Here is an 18,867-nt window from a genome sequence, read left to right as displayed (position 1 = left end):
CCAGAGGGGTTCTCTATGTTTTTGAATCTAATTACCCTGTAAGATATCTACCATCCTGATTTTACAGGGGGGATTTCTTCATTTCTATTTACTTCTATTTTTATTAAAAGTCTTCTTGTAAGAAACTGAATGCTTTTTCATTGTTCTCAGATCCAAGGGTTTGGGTCTGTGGTAACCTATGCAAATTGGTGAGGCTTTTTATCCAACATTTCCCAGGAAAGGGGGGGGGTGCAAGTGTTGGGAGGATTGTTCATTGTTCTTAAGATCCAAGGGTCTGGGTCTGTAGTCACCTAGGCAAATTGGTGAGGCTTTTTACCAAACCTTGTCCAGGAAGTGGGGTGCAGGGTTTTGGGAAGTATTTTGGGGGGAAAGACGCGTTCAAACAGCTCTTCCCCAGTAACCAGTATTAGTTTGGTGGTGGTAGCGGCCAGTCCAAGGACAACGGGTGGAATATTTTGTACCTTGGGGAAGTTTTGACCTAAGCTGGTAAAGATAAGCTTCGGAGGTTTTTCATGCAGGTCCCCACATCTGTACCCTAGAGTTCAGAGTGGGGGAGGAACCTTGACACTGCTGAAATGTATCTTGAAAGGGCTTTTAGTTCATCACCTAAATCACTCGCATCAATATCGCACATGTCATCATGTGTCAACCCTGTCACTAGTGCCCTGCATTGCTGGTGTAGGTCTTCTTCAGGTATAGTGAGGAGTTTTGGAATATCATACAACATCCCAAATACACTGCTGTGTTCCCTGAGCTGCATGAAATGTTCTTCAACTGACTGTATTGCACAATCTAGCACCTGGTTAAAGAATTCAACTTTGAATTGTTGTTTGGGGTCTCTTATGGGATTATCCTGTGCCTCGTAATCAAAATGTCTTCTTCTTCGGTGACTCTTGTATTCTTGAATGGGTGGGAAAATAGCTTCAGTGCGAAGTTTCTCTGCCAACTTCTGTGCACTCTTCAGAACGTTTTGAAATCCTTCATCTGACTGGTAAGACAGTAGGTATGACTTTGCTTTGTCCAGTTGTTCCATTGCTCCAGATATATCAAGGTCAACACCTTGGAGTCTCTTGCTTACAACATTTATTTCAAACAGTATATCCTGCCACAACACTAAGCCACAAAGAAATTTGAAGTTATGTATGTTTCTGGTGATTCCATTTCCCTCTGCCACTGTTCTCCCATGAACAGTTCCTGTCATAGCATTATCCTCCATAATGGAAACTATGGCATCATCTATCTTCCCAATCTGGTGTTTGATAGGCTTTATCGCCTCCACTAGACTTTCCCATCGTGTGGCACTCAGTGGTTTCAGTGTCAGAGAGGATGTTCCCAGATGTTGCTCAAAAATTGCCATCGATGAGTTGATGCAGAGAAAAATACATAGATGCTTTGAATTACATTAGAAAATTCAGCAGTCTCACTAGAAGCTGATGCTGCATCACTGACCACCAAGTTCAATGAATGAGAACTGCATGGGACAAAAAAAGCTCGAGGGTCGGATCTGTGACTGCACTCCTCTGTTCTTACATCTCATGTTGGCACCATTAGCCCTGACCTCTCATGTCAGCTATTGCAATTCCCGTATCTTCCAGCTTTTTAAGAAGCACATTTATCATACCAGCTCCTGTATCATCAATGTCAATAAATTCTAGAGAATGCTCTCCGACAGTCACCATTGCAGGGACATTTTCACTAGGTTCTGTTGTTGTTACAAAATGCACCATTAAAGTAATTTGTTCCGTATGGCTGTCAGGTGTGCAGTCCAGAATAACAGAGTAATATCTTGCTGACTTCAGATCTGCCACAATCTTCTGTTTGACTTTTGTTGCCAATAACTGTATGATCTCATTTTGAATCGTTCTTCCGAGGTAGTGGTGTATGTACATTTCTTGGGTGGTGACTCTTCTTAGATGCTCCTGGAGTACAGCATCAAACTCAGCCATCAGCTCCACAATTTTAAGGAAGTTTCCATTGTTTGGTACATACAGTTGATCTGAAGTGCCACACAGTGCTAGGTTTTGGGTAGCAAGCATTCTCACAATGGCAATGAGCCTTTTCAGAACATTTTGCCAGTAAAGAGACTCTGATGCAATTTTCTCTGCATGCTGATCATCTATGGTGGCCTTTAACCTTAGTCTCATCTCAAGCTCTTTCCACCTATGGAATGCTCTCTGGTGATTTGCTGCCTTCTCATGGCATGCCAGATTTCTAGCCAGATTTTTCCAGTCCTTTGTTCCTGTCGAACCCAATGGGACTGGAACATTAGACTGGAAGAGTTTGCAACAAAAACAGTATGCAGCATTTTGGGTTTTTGAGTACATAAGCCATGGCCTCTCCACTTTGTTTGGGGATTTCACGCCAGTAATGTGTTGGATGGAAACTTCTATTTTCATTGTCTTTGGGAAACATGAAGTTTTTCACTTGCTGTGGCCCATGCAGTACAAGGAAGTCCCTCAGGCTACTGCTCAAGTGGGTCCACAGTCCTGGATCACCTAGACTTAAGGAACTAAACTCAGCAGCAGCTGTTTCTTGCGCCTCCACCACACTCTTCTCTGATCTATACTTTTCTTCAGGAATATGCATGGTTACATCCATTTGAGATGGAGATATGGATGCTGCAGTAGCTGCCAGGTCACCTGTACTCTCACTAACTGGAAGATCAGGCATCTCCTCACCACTCACATCCTCACTGGGGCCAGAAGGCTCACCATGAACATTTGTGTTTATGTATCTCAGGAGAGCTCCTTCCTGCTTAGATAGAAAAGCTTCCTTTGCTTTCTTTCTTTCTTCTGAATGCTGCTCCAGAGGCGCGTTTTCTTCTTTCACTCATGACTGCTGTTCTGAGCCAGCTATAGTGGCTCTCAACACTCAGTTGAAGGGGACAAATAAACAGGCTGGTAGCAGGGCCTGAGTGAGGGAAGATATCAGCGTCTTAAGGGCTTAACTGGCTCCTACTACTTCAGTTGACTGCCTGATCTCCTCAAGTGGGTTCAGGAAAGCAGCAGGAAACAGGAAGCTCCCTGAGAAGCTGGTGTTAATCAGTCCAGGCTCTTCCTCCTAAGAGGCTCCTCCTCCTCTCTCTCTCTCTCTCTGCAGCTCCTGCTGCTTTCTGCTATTCCCTCTCACCTTTTCTCCTGCCTGCCTGTTATGTCTCTTGTGCTCTCCTTCCTCCAGCACAGTACTCCACCATCTCTGTGCATCTAGAGCAGAGAGAATAAATATGCACCAGCAGCAGACACCATTTTCTACACTCTGGGTCCTAGTGGCGCCCTCCCACAGTCTGGCACCTGAGGCGGCTGCCACAGTTCGCCTCATGGTAAGACCAGCTCTGGGCCCAGCACTACCAATGGGAGACATTTACCCCCAAAACTATCTTAAAGAGCCCCCAAATTATTTTTAGAGATGCCAAAATTATAAATCACAGCAAAATACTGACACAGTGGCCAAATTTTACTCTCCTAAAGTCTTAAAATCCGTATTTTCCAGGGATCTAACTAACTAGCCCCTGGACTCCAGGAAGATGGTTTTTTTTTTTTTTTAAATAGTGACATCTTGGGTCCCCAAAATACCCACTTTCACACCCCCCCAAATAATGGGACCCTAGAACTGGTCTTGCTTTATGCATTACTATGTTACAATGCAAATTTACTGATAGCATTCCAGAAGCTTATCTGTGGGTGCCAGCTCTAAGGATCAAATCCTGGGGAAGATATCTGCAATAAAGAGTCGGGCAACCTCACCCAGCCACACTGCTGTGCAGCTAGGTTTCAGCCACTAATACAGCAGTAATGGATGTGCACCACTGCTTCCCACTAAATGCATGATTTTGATTCATGGCCATGCTGACCGTGTCCCTGTCTTGCTGACAATCTCCCTCCCATGGGACTGCCGTAGAGGTCCTCTTTGCAACCTTAGGGCTTGCTGAGTCCTCTTGAGAGAGGGGTCTCCACTGTTGTTATTCCCACATTTTAAACTGCCCTTGGGCTTTCTAGGGGTGCCACAGAATGTGCCCCTAAAAGGGTTAATAATCCACCCCTGTGTAAGATTTCATACAAGGGTATCCTGTGCAAGACTGGAGTTCAGCGGCCAGAGCTGGGTGTTGGGAACCCATCTCCATGGGGCCTGATGAGCCATTGCCTGCCCTCCCATAATTGCATCTGAGCCACCGGCTCCCCGGTCCAACATCTTCCTGGGGGAAGAGAGGGCCTCGCATTGTGTAACAAAGAGAAACGCTGCCCAAGCAGTCCCCGCAGGAGGCTCAGAATGGAGCCCTACAATTGCACAGGTGGCGCTTAGATACCGGACCACGCCCGGTAAAACTCGGAAGCGTCCACGCATGTTTTCTGCCCCACGCACAGACGGCTCCGGCCGCCGCATTCCTTCAGGCCAGGGGCGGGAAATATCCCGCGTCTCTCCCAAAGCGGCGGAAATGAGATTCCCGCCACGCACCCCTGCTTGTGCGGTCGGCTCTCGTCCTTCACGCGGCCCCCTCTCGGGAGCTGCCCGGCTGCTGACCCGGGCGGTGGGCGCGCGAGAGGAGCCCAGCTGCCAAGCCGGCTGGCCAGGCAGCGAGCGGGTCCCCGCGCCGGGCGCCTGCCCCAGGGGCGAGCGCTGCGCAGGCTGTTGGCAAGGAGGGAGGCCCTGTGAGGACGGCGCAGCAGGAGGACGCGGGCCAGCCAGCGGCTGGTATTTATAGCACCGTGACAGCAGCGCCCTGGCGGAGCCAGAGCCTGGCTCACGTAGGCGTTTCCCGCTAGAGCAAAAGGTGGCTTCCGAGCTCGGTGAGTACATTGCATTTGTCCCTGCGTATAACAGGCTAGCTCCCCCGCCACCCGTGGGCGAGAGGGAGCTTCAGCCTGGCCCCGCAGCGGCTGTGGCCACGCTGCAGCGGGATTTCTCCTGCCGATGGGCAGGACTTGGCGCGGGAAGGGGGCTGCTGCAGCTAATGGTGTGACACCCCCGGCGCGGGAGATTACAGCCCCTCTTCTGCCCGTATGATGTTGGCAGGATTCTTCCCAAGCAGGCACGGAAGCGGGGGTGCGCGCGCGCGTGGGTGGGTGTATCACGGTGTCAGGTTCTGCTTTCCCTAACAAACAAACCGCAGTCTGTTTTAGTTGGAGACAGTCGGTTTTAACGAGCTCCACTTATTAATTCTAAAAAGATTTTTTTAAAAAAAAAAAGCCAAATTCTTGTATTGCCCAGGAATAAAATAGGTTAAATGAGCATGCTGCAGTCCAAACGTGTTTTTAAAAATTATCCCCAAATTTCGGAACCTTTGCTAGATGCAAAGAGCACTCTTCTGTTTATTTTCTAACCTAATGCAACTAGTTAAAGCATTGGTTCCTGTTGTGACCAAATAATGTCCAGTCGGCTATGCTTTTGCTCGCTATCTGGTAACTCTAGGTTAACCTGGTGGCTAAAATATTGGGTGGACACACAATTGTCTTTGCCCACCCACCTCTTAAATTTAAGATGTCTAATTGAATAGAATAATTACGACTTTTCTTCATGCTAACAGTAGCACAAAAAGAAGACAGGAATGTACTGACTTTGTAGTCTTAAAGGTATCTTTGGTTTCTTAATGTCTGTGACCTTGCTAAAGTCCTTAGCTTGTTTGAGTAATAACTTCCCACTTCAGGTCACTTTCTTCAATTCATAAAGTTCTTCCAAGGATGACATACTTCCTTGTACTAGCTAAGCAACTTTTAAACATACTAATATATTTTGTGCTTTCTCTAATAAAATTTTTGTTTTATATGAAGTTTGACATTGTTGCCCTGACTAGTAAATGGAATCTGTTGTTTTTAATATTTACTGAATGTAATATAGGAATCTGACAATAAGAAAAATCAGATACTGAATTTTTTTTAAAAGTGCCTACATAAAGAGCTATACTTATCAGAAAGACCTTTGCCATTGAAACAAGTATTATGCTGTAAACATTTTCAAGAAGCATCTTATTTTTTTTCCAGGTTGTATGACACTGGCAAAAAACTCTTTTTTGTTCAGTCATGTAGACTATATTTTTAAATGCTCATCCTGTAAAAACAACTGTTGGATTACTCCCCCTTCCACCCAGCCTGCCCACCCTGGTCTGGTTGTTTTGAACAATTGTAGTATTCTATTGCACTCCTGGCTTGGTGTCTGCATGAATATACAATGAACCTACACTCTGAAAAGTTTATATAGAGACAAATATGTAGATGGAAAAGCACTGAAACAGACCACATTGGGGAAAAAAATATAAATCTGTGCTCTTATAAGTAAACATTTCAAAATTAGAATTGTTCTTGTATTCATGCAAAGTTGTTTTGAAGTGCAGGAAATGGGAGTGCCCTGCTTGTAAGGTTGCATTTCATTATGGCCTTTATCCCAAACCAATTGAAGTAAATAGAAAGACTTCCATTGATCTCAATGAGCTTTGGGTCAAGCCCTCCATGTGTAGTAATCTCTGGTGCTGTTATTGGGACATTTATAAATCTCGTAGGTGATAAAAGAATGGACTATGTGGCTTTCATGCAGACTCAGTCCAGGTTCTTTTGAAAAAGGTGATAGAGTAGATTTAGTAGTAGGCCTGGGATCTATGTGTATGTGTGCAAAGGTGTTGGAACAATTTGTATAGTGGGGGGTGCTGAGACCCATTTAACCAAACTGTAAACCCTGTATATAATGGAAACCATTTGAAGCCAGGGGGCGTGGCAACACTGCCAGCACCCATAGTTCCAGCACCTATGTATGTGTGTCAAAGAAGAGGTAGAAGGAGGGATGAAAGGTTTGGAGGCTTTGCTATATCTTTTTGAATGCATGAGACTGGCACTATGAATTTCAAGTGCCATATAACATGTTTTGTGCTGACCTATATTCATGTAGTTGTACTTTAAAAAGAATGTAGACATTTTAAAAATAAAAATGGTGTGCTAAAATGTATAGCATGCCTTTGCTGAAACTAACAGGAAGTCTTAATTTTTTTTTGCCTGGGTTCTAACACAGCTTTTGATTGGAACTGTTTATCACTGGGTTAGTCTAGAATATCAAAAGTAAATCACTGAAAATGTAAAGTGGTTTGACTTTTGAAATGTCTAGGCAGCTTCCGAATTCGATGCTGATTGGTGTGTATAACAATGTACTGATATCTTTTATACACAGGCAAACAACTGTACTGAAGTATTTGAGAATGGATAAAGGCTTCCGCTACTACTTCCAGCACCCCTGGTCTCGCCTAGTTGTGGCTTACCTGGTGATCTTCTGTAACTTCTTAATATTTGCTGAGGATCCAATATCTCACAGTCAAACAGAAGCTAATGTTATTGTTGTTGGCAACTGCTTTTCGTTTGTAACAAATAAATACCCTGGAGGAGGAGGCTGGAGGTTTCTGAAGGTGCTTCTATGGCTACTTGCCGTTCTCACAGGATTGATAGCTGGGAAATTCCTGTTTCATCAGCGTTTGTTTGGTAAGTTCTGTAATACATTAAATGACTTCTCACTAATGTTATCACTGTGTAGTTCTTTCTCTTTTTTTAAGCTTTGTATTCTTTATAATGCTTAAAACTTTGCAATAAAAACCCTCTGAAACAATGATGCAGAATGCCCTAGAGAATGTACAACAAAGATTACATTCTTGTGACACAGAGACCCATTGGTGCCGGCTGGCAAAGGGTTCAGTACTCTGTGTCAGCAATTCCTAACAGGCCTCACAACTCACTACACTGAAACACTGCTTTCATAGTATTTATCCATAAAGAATGTCCTGTAAGGTATCTAATACAAGCGTATGTCATACTGATCTTCATAATTGTGAGATATATGTGTGGATGATATTTAAGAAGTTACATATATAGACTGAAAATATATCCTGAGAGTCTGTATCGAGGTATGAGCCACCAGCACAGAGGGGTTTCAGACCAGGAGTGCTTGTCCATCTAGCAAATTGAGATGTACGTTAAGCATTGTATATTTTTTCACAGTGGGCCTCCCATCACTGGTTTGAACTGAATGCTAATAAAAAAAGAGAGACATGGGACGTCAACAGGAAAAACAAGTAACGGGGGAAAAGAGTTTTATCTGGGGGTGCACTTCAAAGGTTTACTGGACTGTAACAGGGGGACAAGTAAAGCATTTTGTTATCTGGCACTTCAGGAACTAATCAGGCAGTGTGATTGCATTTATGAGAACAGGATCTCAACTAGGGTTGGTTGAAAATTCTGCAAATAGGGTTTGGGGTGAGATAAAACTACTTTAGACAAGGATTTTAGCGTGTTAAAGTTAAGTTTAGTTTATGAAATGCATGTTATACCTTTTTGTTTTCTACGTCACCATTTCTGATTCAGTTATCCTTACTCAGTATTTCTTGAATCTTAATCTTTGATGATAAACTTATGATTTTCACTATAAATGTATATCTCAGTGCTGTGATATTATCAAGGACCTAATCCTGAATTGTACCTATCAAGCTGTGTGTACACTGTTCTTTCGGGGACAGCTTTCTGGTAATTTCTGTGAGCGTTCAGTGATAGGGGCTGAGTGTTAGAGGGAACACTTCAAGAACTTGAGGGTTGGTTTGAGCCTATTACTAAACTGAACTGAGAGCACGAGGTCTATGGTGGCTTGGAAGGCAGGGGTGAGTGTTGCCAGAGGCTGTTGATTTCAGAGAGCTGAGCTGCAGGAGGCACAGACAAGACTGCTTCATTCAGAGAGAGGAAAGGTGCTGGTGAAGTGCCTCATAACCCTGGGTACCCCTGGGGAGTATCACAATAATCCTGGACATTAATCCAATGCTAATCAAAGCCCGCATCAAGCACTTAAATGTTCATCTCAACTTTACAAGTGGGGCTGCATTTTAGCCTGCCTCTCTCCATCCCATCTTTTACTTCATCTGCCCTTTTTTTTCATCTCTTCTATTTCTGGGTCTTCATTTCCATTTTCTCTTAGCTCTTCTCGTCTTTCTCTCCCCCCCACCCCTCGATTTTTGCACCATTTTCTATTTTTTCGTATTCACTTTTCCTCCTGCTTTTCTGCCAAGTTCTGTTTGCAAAAGGGAACTATGGTCTGTTACTCCTTGCAGCCTGTTCAGAGCTTCCTACAGAAGGGAAGCTGAATAACCTTAGGTTTCAGAGTAGCAGCCGTGTTAGTCTGTATCCGCAAAAAGAAAAGGAGTACTTGTGGCACCTTAGAGACTAACACATTTATTTAAGCTTTCGTGAGCTACAGCTCACTTCATCGGATGCATTCAGTGGAAAATACAGTGGGGAGATTTATGTACACAGAACATGGAACAATGGGTGTTACCATACACACGGTAACGAGAGTGATCAGGTAAGGTAAGCTATTACCAGCAGGAGAGAAGAAAAAAACCTTTTGGAGTGATAATCAAGGTGGAACATTTCCAGTAGTTGACAAGAATGTCTGAGGAACAGTGGGGGGGAGGGAATAGTTTTACTTTGTGTAATGACCCATCCACTCCCAGTCTTTATTCAAGCCTAAGTTAATTGTATCCAGTTTGCAAATTAATTCCAGTTCAGCAGTCTCTCGTTGAAGTCTGTTTTTCAAGTTTTTTTTTGTTGAAGAATTGCCACTTTTAGGTCTGTAATCGAGTGACGAGAGAGATTGAAGCGTTCTCTGACTTGTTTTTGAATGTTATAATTCTTGACGTCTGATTTATGTCCATTTATTCTTTCACGTAGAGACTGTCAAGTTTGGCCACTGTACATGGCAGAGGGGCATTGCTGGCACGTATCACATTGGTAGATGTGCAGGTGAACGAGCCTCTGATAGCGTGGCTGATGTGATTAGGCCCTATGATGGTGTCCCCTGAAAAGATATGTGGACACAGTTGGCAACGGGCTTTGTTGCAAGGATAGGTTCCTGGGTTAGTGGTTCTGTTGTGTGGTGTGTGGTTGCTGGTGAGTATTTGCTTCAGGTTGGGGGGCTGTCTGTAAGCAAGGACTGGCCTGTCTCCCAAGATCTGTGAGAGTGATGGGCTGTCCTTCAGGATAGGTTGTAGGTCCTTGATGATGGGCTGGAGAGGTTTTAGTTGGGGGTTGAAGGTGACGACTAGTGGCGTTCTGTTATTTTCTTTGTTGGGCCTGTCCTGTAGTTGGTGACTTCTGGGTACTCTTCTGGCTCTGTCAATCTGTTTCTTCACTTCAGCAGGTGGATATTGTAGTCGTAATGTTACGAATTACACCTGGTAGGACACGCACAGTTCGAATCTAGGCTGAGGCACAGAAACAAAGTCCACAACTGCAGAGTTCCCAAAAAACACTAAGTTTATTACACTCGAGCCTGGTGCCCCCCTGCTAGCCGGGGGGGACCACGAATATAGATTATACAAAGGTTATATACTTTTTAGCAAAGCATGTTGCCCTCGTGCATGGGAAACCTTAGCCAATAAACAAACCCTTGTCTTATCTACCACCTATCCCTGCTTGGTGCATTCCTCGTGCTATACCAGTATGTTAATTACACAGCATGGTCCTAAAGCCATGCATCAGTAACTTTTATTATCAGAATGGGAGGCCTCACATCAAGGCCAAGAGACAGGGAGTTAGAGACTGACAAAAACCAGATACTGGGAGTCAAGGCAGGCTGGAGACGAGGAGGATTTTCACAGGGATTCAGTATCTAAGGATCACTCCTCCTGGTGTATGATGTGCTGGCATTTAAACAATGGTGGGCCCCAAACCAAAATGGAGTCACATGTGCTAACTTTTCCTTAACAGTAAGAGTGCTTGATAGAGATCTTGTAGGTGTTTGTCTCTGTCTGAGGGGTTGGAGCAAATGCGGTTGTATCGTAGAGCTTGGCTGTAGACAATGGATCATGTGGTGTGGTCTGGATGAAAGCTGGAGGCATGTAGTTAGGCATAGCGGTCAGTAGGTTTCCGATATAGGGTGATGTTTATGTGACCATTGCTTATTAGCAGCGTAGTGTCCAGGAAGTGGATCTCTTGTGTGGACTGGTCCAGCCTGAGGTGATGGTGGGATGGAAATTGTTGAAATCATGGTGGAATTCCTCAAGGGCTTCTTTTCCAGGGGTCCAGATGATGATATCAATGTAGCACAAGTAGAGTTAGGGCATTAGGGGACGAGAGCTGAGGAAGCGTTGTTCTAAGTCAGCCATAAAAACGTTGGCATACTGTGGGACCATGCGGGTACCCATAGCAGTGCTGCTGATTTGAAGGCCTTAGTGAGTTTCCCTGTGTGTAAGATCTTGGCTCAGGGAGAAGCTGCAAAGTGAAAATGAGAATGACTAGTCAGTTTCTCTGTGCAGCTCAGCTCAGTTCAGAGGGAGAGGAGTGAAAAGGCTTTTCTGTCCCTTCCTCTTGCTGGTCAAGTCCACATGTGGTTAATTTGACTTTGCTGCTCAATTTATAGGTGGAGTTGGACAGTGAGGGAGCTAGAACAAAGTGTCCATCTGTATATCATAGAATCATAGAATATCTGGTTTGGAAGGGACCTCAGGAGGTCATCTAGTCCAACCCCTGCTCAAAGCAGGACCAATCTCCAATTAAATCATCCCAGCCAGGGCTTTGTCAAGCCTAACCTTAAAAACTTCTAAGGAAGGAGATTCCACCACCTCCCTAGGTAACGCATTCCAGTGTTTCACCACCCTCCTAGTGAAAAAGTTTTTCCTAATACCCAACCTAACTCCCCCACTGCAACTTGAGACCATTACTCCTTGTCCTGTCATCTTCTACCACTGAGAATAGTCTAGAACCATCCTCTTTAGAACCACCTCTCAGGTAGTTGAAAGCAGCTATCAAATCCCCCCTCATTCTTCTCTTTTGCAGACTAAACAATCCCAGTTCCCTCAGCCTCTCCTCATAAGTCATGTGTTCCAGACCCTAATAATTTTTGTTGCCCTTCGCTGGACTCTCTCCAATTTATCCACATCCTTCTTGTAGCGTGGGGCCCAAAACTGGACACAGTACTCCAGATGAGGCCTCACCAGTGTCGAATAGAGGGGAACAATCACGTCCCTCGATCTGCTGGCTATGCCCTTACTTATACATCCCAAAATGCCATTGGCCTTCTTGGCAACAAGGGCACACTGTTGACTCATATCCAGCTTCTCCTCCACTGTCACCCCTAGGTCCTTTTCCGCAGAACTGCTGCCTAGCCATTTGGTCCCTAGTCTGTAGCGGTGCATTGGATTCTTCCGTCCTAAGGGTCCTTGTTGAACCTCATCAGATTTCTTTTGGCCCAATCTCCAATTTGTCTAGGTCCCTCTGTATCCTATCCCTACCTGCCACCATATCTACCACTCCTCCTAGTTTAGTATCATCCGTAAATTTGCTGAGAGTGCAATCCACACCATCCTCCAGATCATTTATGAAGATATTGAACAAAATCGGCCCCAGGACCGACCCTTGGGGCACTCCACTTGATACCGGCTGCCAACTAGACATGGAGCCATTGATCACTACCCGTTGAGCCCGACAATCTAGCCAACTTTCTACCCACCTTTATAGTGCATTCATCCAGCCCATACTTCCTTAACTTGCTGACAAGAATACTGTGGGAGACCGTGTCAAAAGCTTTGCTAAAGTCAAGAAACAATACATCCACTGCTTTCCCTTCATCCACAGAACCAGTAATCTCATCCTAGAAGGTGATTAGATTAGTCAGGCATGACCTTTCCTTGGTGAATCCATGCTGACTGTTCCTGATCACTTTCCTCTTGTGTAAGAGCTTCAGGATAGATTCCTTGAGGACCTGCTCCATGATTTTTCCGGGGACTGAGGTGAGGCTGACTGGCCTGTAGTTCCCAGGATCCTCCTCCTTCCCTTTTTTAAAGATTGGCACTACATTAGCCTTTTTCCAGTCATCCGGGACTTCCCCGGTTCGCCACGAGTTTTCAAAGATAATGGCCAATGGCTCTGCAATCACAGCTGCCAATTCCTTTAGCACTCTCGGATGCAACGCATCCGGCCCCATGGACTTGTGCACGTCCAGCTTTTCTAAATAGTCCCTAACCACCTCTTACTCCACAGAGGGCTGGTCACCTTCTCCCCATGCTGTGCTGCCCAGTGCAGTAGTCTGGGGAACTGACCTTGTTCGTGAAGACAGCGACAAAAAAAGCATTGAGTACATTAGCTTTTTCCACATCCTCTGTCACTAGGTTGCCTCCCTCATTCAGTAAGGGGCCCACACTTTCCTTGACTTTCTTCTTGTTGCCAACATACCTGAAGAAACCCTTCTTGTTACTCTTAACATCTCTTGCTAGCTGCAGGTCCAGGTGTGATTTGGCCCTCCTGATTTCATTCCTACATGCCCGAGCAATATTTTTATACTCTTCCCTGGTCATTTGTCCAATCTTCCACTTCTTGTAAGCTTCTTTTTTGTGTTTAAGATCCGCAAGGATTTCACCGTTAAGCCAGGTTGGTCGCCTGCCATATTTACTATTCTTTCGATTCATCGGGATGGTTTGTCCCTATAACCTCAATAGGGATTCCTTGAAATACAGCCAGCTCTCCTGGACTCCTTTCCCCCTCATGTTATTCCCCCCAGGGGATCCTACCCATCAGTTCCCTGAGGAAGTCGATGTCTGCTTTCCTGAAGTCCAGGGTCCGTATTCTGCTGCTTACCTTTCTTCCCTGTGTCAGGATCCTGAACTCGACCAACTCATGGTCACTGCCTCCCAGATTCCCATCCACTTTTGCTTCCCCTACTAATTCTTCCTGGTTTGTGAGCAGCAGGTCAAGAAAAGCTCCCCCCCTAGTTGGCTCCTCTAGCACTTGCACCAGGAAATTGTCCCCTACATTTTCAAAAAACTTCCTGGATTGTCTATGCACCTCTGTAGTGCTCTCCCAGCAGATATCAGGATGATTAAAGTCGCCCATGAGAACCGGGGCATGCGATCTAGTAGCTTCTGCGAGTTGCCGGAAGAAAGCCTCATCCACCTCATCCCCCTGGTCCGGTGGTCTATAGCAGACTCCCACCACTACATCACTCTTGTTGCTCACACTTCTAAACTTAATCCAGAGACACTCAGGTTTTTCTGCAGTTTCATACCGGAGCTCTGAGCAGTCATACTGCTCCCTTACATACCGTGCTACTCCCCCACCTTTTCTGCCCTGCCTGTCCTTCCTGAACAGTTTATAACCATCCATGACAGTACTCCAGTCATGTGAGTTATCCCACCAAGTCTCTGTTATTCCAATCACGTCATAATTCCTTGACATCACCAGGACCTCCATATATCCTACTATATATCCAAATTTGACACCAGTTCAACAAAGACTGTTGCTGTAGATTATAAATGTGGTGCAATTTGAAGCATGCTAGACTGCTACACACAGTGGAAGAGATGGGAGCAGTTTAGACATTTTCCTGAATTCATGGAGAGATAATGGGGTGTAGTCTCCTCTTGATGTGTTCTTATTAAAGTGTGTGAAATAATGTTAACAAGTGGATATCTTGACTGTAAAGGACATCTGTGAAATGCTTTATTACATGGTAACATGCAGTGCAGCCTTTGAAGAGGAAGCTCCGCAAGGGTTTTCCCATTTTGTTCTGATGACTTAAAAGTAAAGCATGCGATAATCTGCATAAGGAGTAAAATAAATGACAAATTTTCTCCTGTTCAGTCAAGCCAGTCCCTTATTTCATTCGATGAACATCTCCAAAGAAAACAGTCTTTATCTATGTCAAGGTTCCTTCCCCATTCTGAACTCTAGGGTACAGATGTGGGGACCTGCATGAAAACCTCCTAAGCTTCCTTCTACCAGTTTAGGTTAAAACAAACTATTTTACCTTTTGCTCTTGACTTATCGCTGCCACCACCAAACGTCTAACCAGTATTATTATTATTAGGAAAGAGTCCGTTTGGATACATCTTTCCCCCCCCAAAATCCTCCCAAAGTTATCCCCCTCCTTTCTGGGGAAGGTTTGGTAAAAATCCTCATCAATTTGCATAGGTGACCACAGACCAAAACCCTTGGATCTTAAGAACAGTGAAAAAGCATTCAGTTTCTTAGAAGAAGAATTTTAATTGAAGAAAAAAAAGTAAAAGAATCACCTCTGTAAAATCAGGATGGTAAATACCTTACAGGGTAATCAGATTCAAAACAGAGAGAATCCCTGTAGGCAAAACCTTAAGTTACAAAAAGACACAAAAACAGGAATATCCATTCCCTCCAGCACAGCCTATTTTCTCAGCCCTTAAAGAAATCAGAATCTAACGCATCTCTAGCTAGATTACTTACTAAATTCTAAGACTCCATTACTGTTCCGTCCCCAGCAAAAGCATCACACAGACAGAGAGAGAGAGTCTTTTTTTTTTTCCTCCCTCCCCCCAGCTTTTGAAAGTATCTTGTCTCCTCATTGGTCATTGTGGTAAGGTGCTAGCAAGGTTATCCTAGCTTCTTATCCCTTTACAGGTGAAAGGGTTTGTCCTCTGGCCAGGAGGGATTTTAAAGGTGTTTACCCTTCCCTTTATATTTATGACAATCTAGCATTGTTGTTCTTGTCCTTAGTGTGTTTGGTAAGAGTAAATTGAATTTTAAGTGTGCCTTTTGGCTGTTAACATCATTATAGTCATCTTGGCTTATGCCTATGTATCTTGGTGAACTATAGATTTTTCCATGGGTTTAATTTTGCATTTGAAATGGAAAGTTCATAAATGAATAAGGAAGAACTAGGAAAGGAATGTTTAAAAATATGTATCTGTCTCTCAAAATGGAACAAAGAATGACCATTACTCGAGGTTGGGGAGAAGATGGTGCCTGCTGTGCGCTCACTCTAGGGATTTCCTTAAGCTTGCTGATTTGTCATCTGCCTGGATAAAAAAGCAGAAACAACTTACAAACTGATTTGATTAAATGGAATTCTCGATCTAAAAATCGTGTTAAAAGCCCCAAACACTGCCAATAAAAATAATAATCCTGAATCAGATCTTGTACACATATATTTCAAATTACTTTGGGCCTTTGTCGGAAAAACAGTACAACACCCAGCAAAGTGGAAAATTTACATATTATTCAAGTTGGGCTCAATTTTATCAGCTCACATACTAGAATTCTTGCATCTTGTAAGGACAAGTCTTGGAGTCTTAACTTGGGCCAAAATCCTTTAGAATTAGTGGGAGAGATTGGGCCCAAAGTGAGGTCTCTAGTGTAAAGTGTTACAGAACAACTAAGTAAACATAGCCCAACATATGAACTTAAAGCTTCTTCCATTTTAGTAGAGTCTACCTGTTTGAGAAAGAGGCCCTGCATGTAAAATGAGGAATACACCTGAAATGGGCAATATCTGTAAAAACTGGAGAAATGTTTTCAGTCCCTCATATGTATGTTATGGTATCCTTTGTCATAATTCTCATCTCCATGCATGCTCACTAACATTTAAAGAAGTATTCACAGTCTAACAAATTTACCCGCATGCATATTTATAGTTGCTTAGTTGGAACCATAAAAGACAGATTAAAACACTGATTAAAAAATTGGTCATTACAGAGACTGAGTTCTGCTTACTGGCTAGCCAGTGTGCCTAGAACAGGGGTGGCCAACCTGAGCCTGAGAAGGAGCCAGAATTTTCCAGTGTACATTGCCAAAGAGCCACAGTAATACATCAGCAGCCCCGCATCAGCTTCCTCCCAGCCACCAGCAGCCCCTCCAAACAGTGCCTCCCGCTCCCTCCCCGCACCTCCTGATCAGCTGTTTTGTGGCATGCAGGAGGCTCTGCGGGGGAGGAGCGAGGCCATGGCAGGCTCAGGGGAGGGAAGGGGTGGAGTGGGGGCCAGGCCTGTGGCAAAGCCAGGGGTTGAGCAGTGAGCACCCCCTGGCACACTGGAAAGTTGGTGCCTGTAGCTCCAGCCCTGGAGTCGGTGCCTATCCAAGGAGCCGCATATTAACTTCTGAAGAGCCGCATGTGGCTCCGGAGCCACAGGTTGGCTACTCCGGCCTAGAGCTTTACGCTTATTTTAGCTCCTTTCTAAATGGGGTGGAGAGAGAGTCAATGCTGAGTATTTTAGTTAGAAACTATCAAAAACACAAGATAGGGTGCAAGCAGTTTGGACCAGCTATCTCCTATTTAAAACAGGAGGCACCATCATACCACGCAAAATCACTTCTTCAGGCAAGCAAATGTTGAGGTTTTTAATGGCTCCTGCTCTACAATATGGAGACCTGAAATTCACAGTTGTTTAGAATTAAAATGATACATTCGAGTCTGAACATTGGAATGAATGCCAAATAAAATTGAATCAAGTCAAACCTTATTTTAGGAATTGTATCTTTCTATGGTCCAGTGATGACAGTTGCACCTTCAAAGCAGACAAATGTGTGTTCAGGCACGCCAATTAGAGACCAGTCCCATGGTTACTATTTCAGACAAAACTTCCATTGAAGTCAAGGCTTTCCAGTAGCAAGACCAATTGTCTGCAAACATCTGACTTTTTTTTGTTAAGTATCTTGTATTTATATAGCTCAGAAGTAGTTAGTGGCCCACTCAGGCTTCCCTGCTGCTTCCGATGGTGCTGATGGCATGTGGAGTGTCTGGAGTTGGTCCCTGCTGCTGGGAAGAGAAGGGGAAGCAGGGAATACAGTGGGGGAAGTGTAAGGGGCGGGGCAGGACAGCTGATTTGCAGACCCTTTGTGTCAGCATCACTGGCCCAAAGGGGCCCGAGGGCAATGGCAAAGCAGAGCCTGAGTGTTTCAATAAATATTGCACCATCTACTTGTAATCCATGGTAACAGATGATGAACCCATGGCTCTTTTTGTAAACACACTGACATTGTGTTAACTTAAATTCCCACTGTAGCTTCACCTGACTATACCTTTCTTCTTCATGTAGTTTCCTAAGGTGCTGTGTAGTACTGTTGTGCCCTATTACATTCTGCTGTGTTCTGCTCCAGAGATGGCTGCATTCTAGTGTTAAGTAGAGTGAATTCCTGTATGTGTCCCTTGCAGGAGGGTTGAGAGGTTTAACCAGTGTTCCACTGCCTAGGTGCTTGGATACCACAGTTGATGGGGGTGGTATAATGACCTACCTAGAACAGAATTTCACCTTGCGGAGTCATTTAGACCTATGCAAGCAAAAAATCAGATTTGCCATTTGTAAAATGCTTGAAATCCTCAGATGAAAATTAGTACTTGTGGCACCTTAGAGACTAACAAATTTATTGGACCATAAGCTTTCGTGAGCTACAGCTCACTTCATCTGATGCATTCGAATGAAGTGAGCTGTAGCTCACGAAAGCTTATGCTCAAATAAATTTGTTAGTCTCTAAGGTGCCACAAGTACTCCTTTTCTTTTTGAGAATACAGACTAACACGGCTGCTACTCTGAAACCTGTCAGATGAAAATTGTAGAAGTGCAATGCAATGTCATTTTGCTATTTTTATGGCTCATTGTCAAATGCCTGAAAGCAGATTTAAAAGAAAAAAAGCTGACAACTTTATTTACATCCATCAGACAAACTTATTTGAAAACCAAATAAGGTCACTGAAGTGCATAAACTGAACAAAATCCAGGAAATACCTAGCTTACCCCTCACCTGACTACTGCAACCTACAACCACAATTTCACCTTTCCCATTATTCCACCCCCAGGTATCACTCGCAATACACATACCTTCTGCCTTCACTTCCATACACGTACAACCTTGAATTCCAGTCAAACAGAGTGATCAGAAATGTATGTCTTCTAAAGGTTCAGATTAAGAGTTGAACTGATTTGTATTGAAGCACATAGCTAGTTTGTGAGGCACAGATTTTTAGTTGATTATTTTGATTTATAAAAATATTGACAAAAATCTCTAACAAAGGTTATGAAGACAAACAATAAAGCTAACTGCTAACACCAATCTTTTTTACGTCCCTCCCCCATTCCCAACAAAAATAAATCTCCAATAAAAGGTTCCCACA

The 18,867-nt window shown here is 44.1% G+C and overlaps 1 protein-coding gene across 7 annotated transcripts in view; it reads left to right on the top strand.

Moving 5' to 3' along the window:
* The first annotated feature begins 4,439 nt into the window (after window positions 1-4,439).
* TMEM117 (transmembrane protein 117) overlaps window positions 4,440-18,867 on the top strand; it is a 359,218-nt gene continuing 344,790 nt past the window's right edge. For 5 of the 7 annotated variants that reach the window (XR_012156789.1, XM_073328006.1, XM_073328001.1 and 2 more), the window contains exons 1-2: window positions 4,440-4,784; window positions 7,150-7,454. Coding sequence is in view for 4 of the 7 variants with exons in the window: in XM_073328006.1 (XP_073184107.1) it covers window positions 7,178-7,454 (277 nt within the window). In the remaining 3 variants the exon portion in view is untranslated. Of the gene's footprint in view, window positions 4,785-7,149; window positions 7,455-18,867 lie in introns of those variants that run through there. The other 2 variants (XM_073328003.1, XM_073328004.1) reach the window with 2 other exon arrangements.

This window comes from Lepidochelys kempii, chromosome 1 (assembly GCF_965140265.1).
Source record: "Lepidochelys kempii isolate rLepKem1 chromosome 1, rLepKem1.hap2, whole genome shotgun sequence".
Lineage (NCBI taxonomy): Eukaryota > Metazoa > Chordata > Testudines > Cheloniidae > Lepidochelys > Lepidochelys kempii.
The sequence above is the reverse complement of the archived record's forward strand: the minus strand, read 5'-3'. Positions and strand labels throughout refer to the sequence as shown.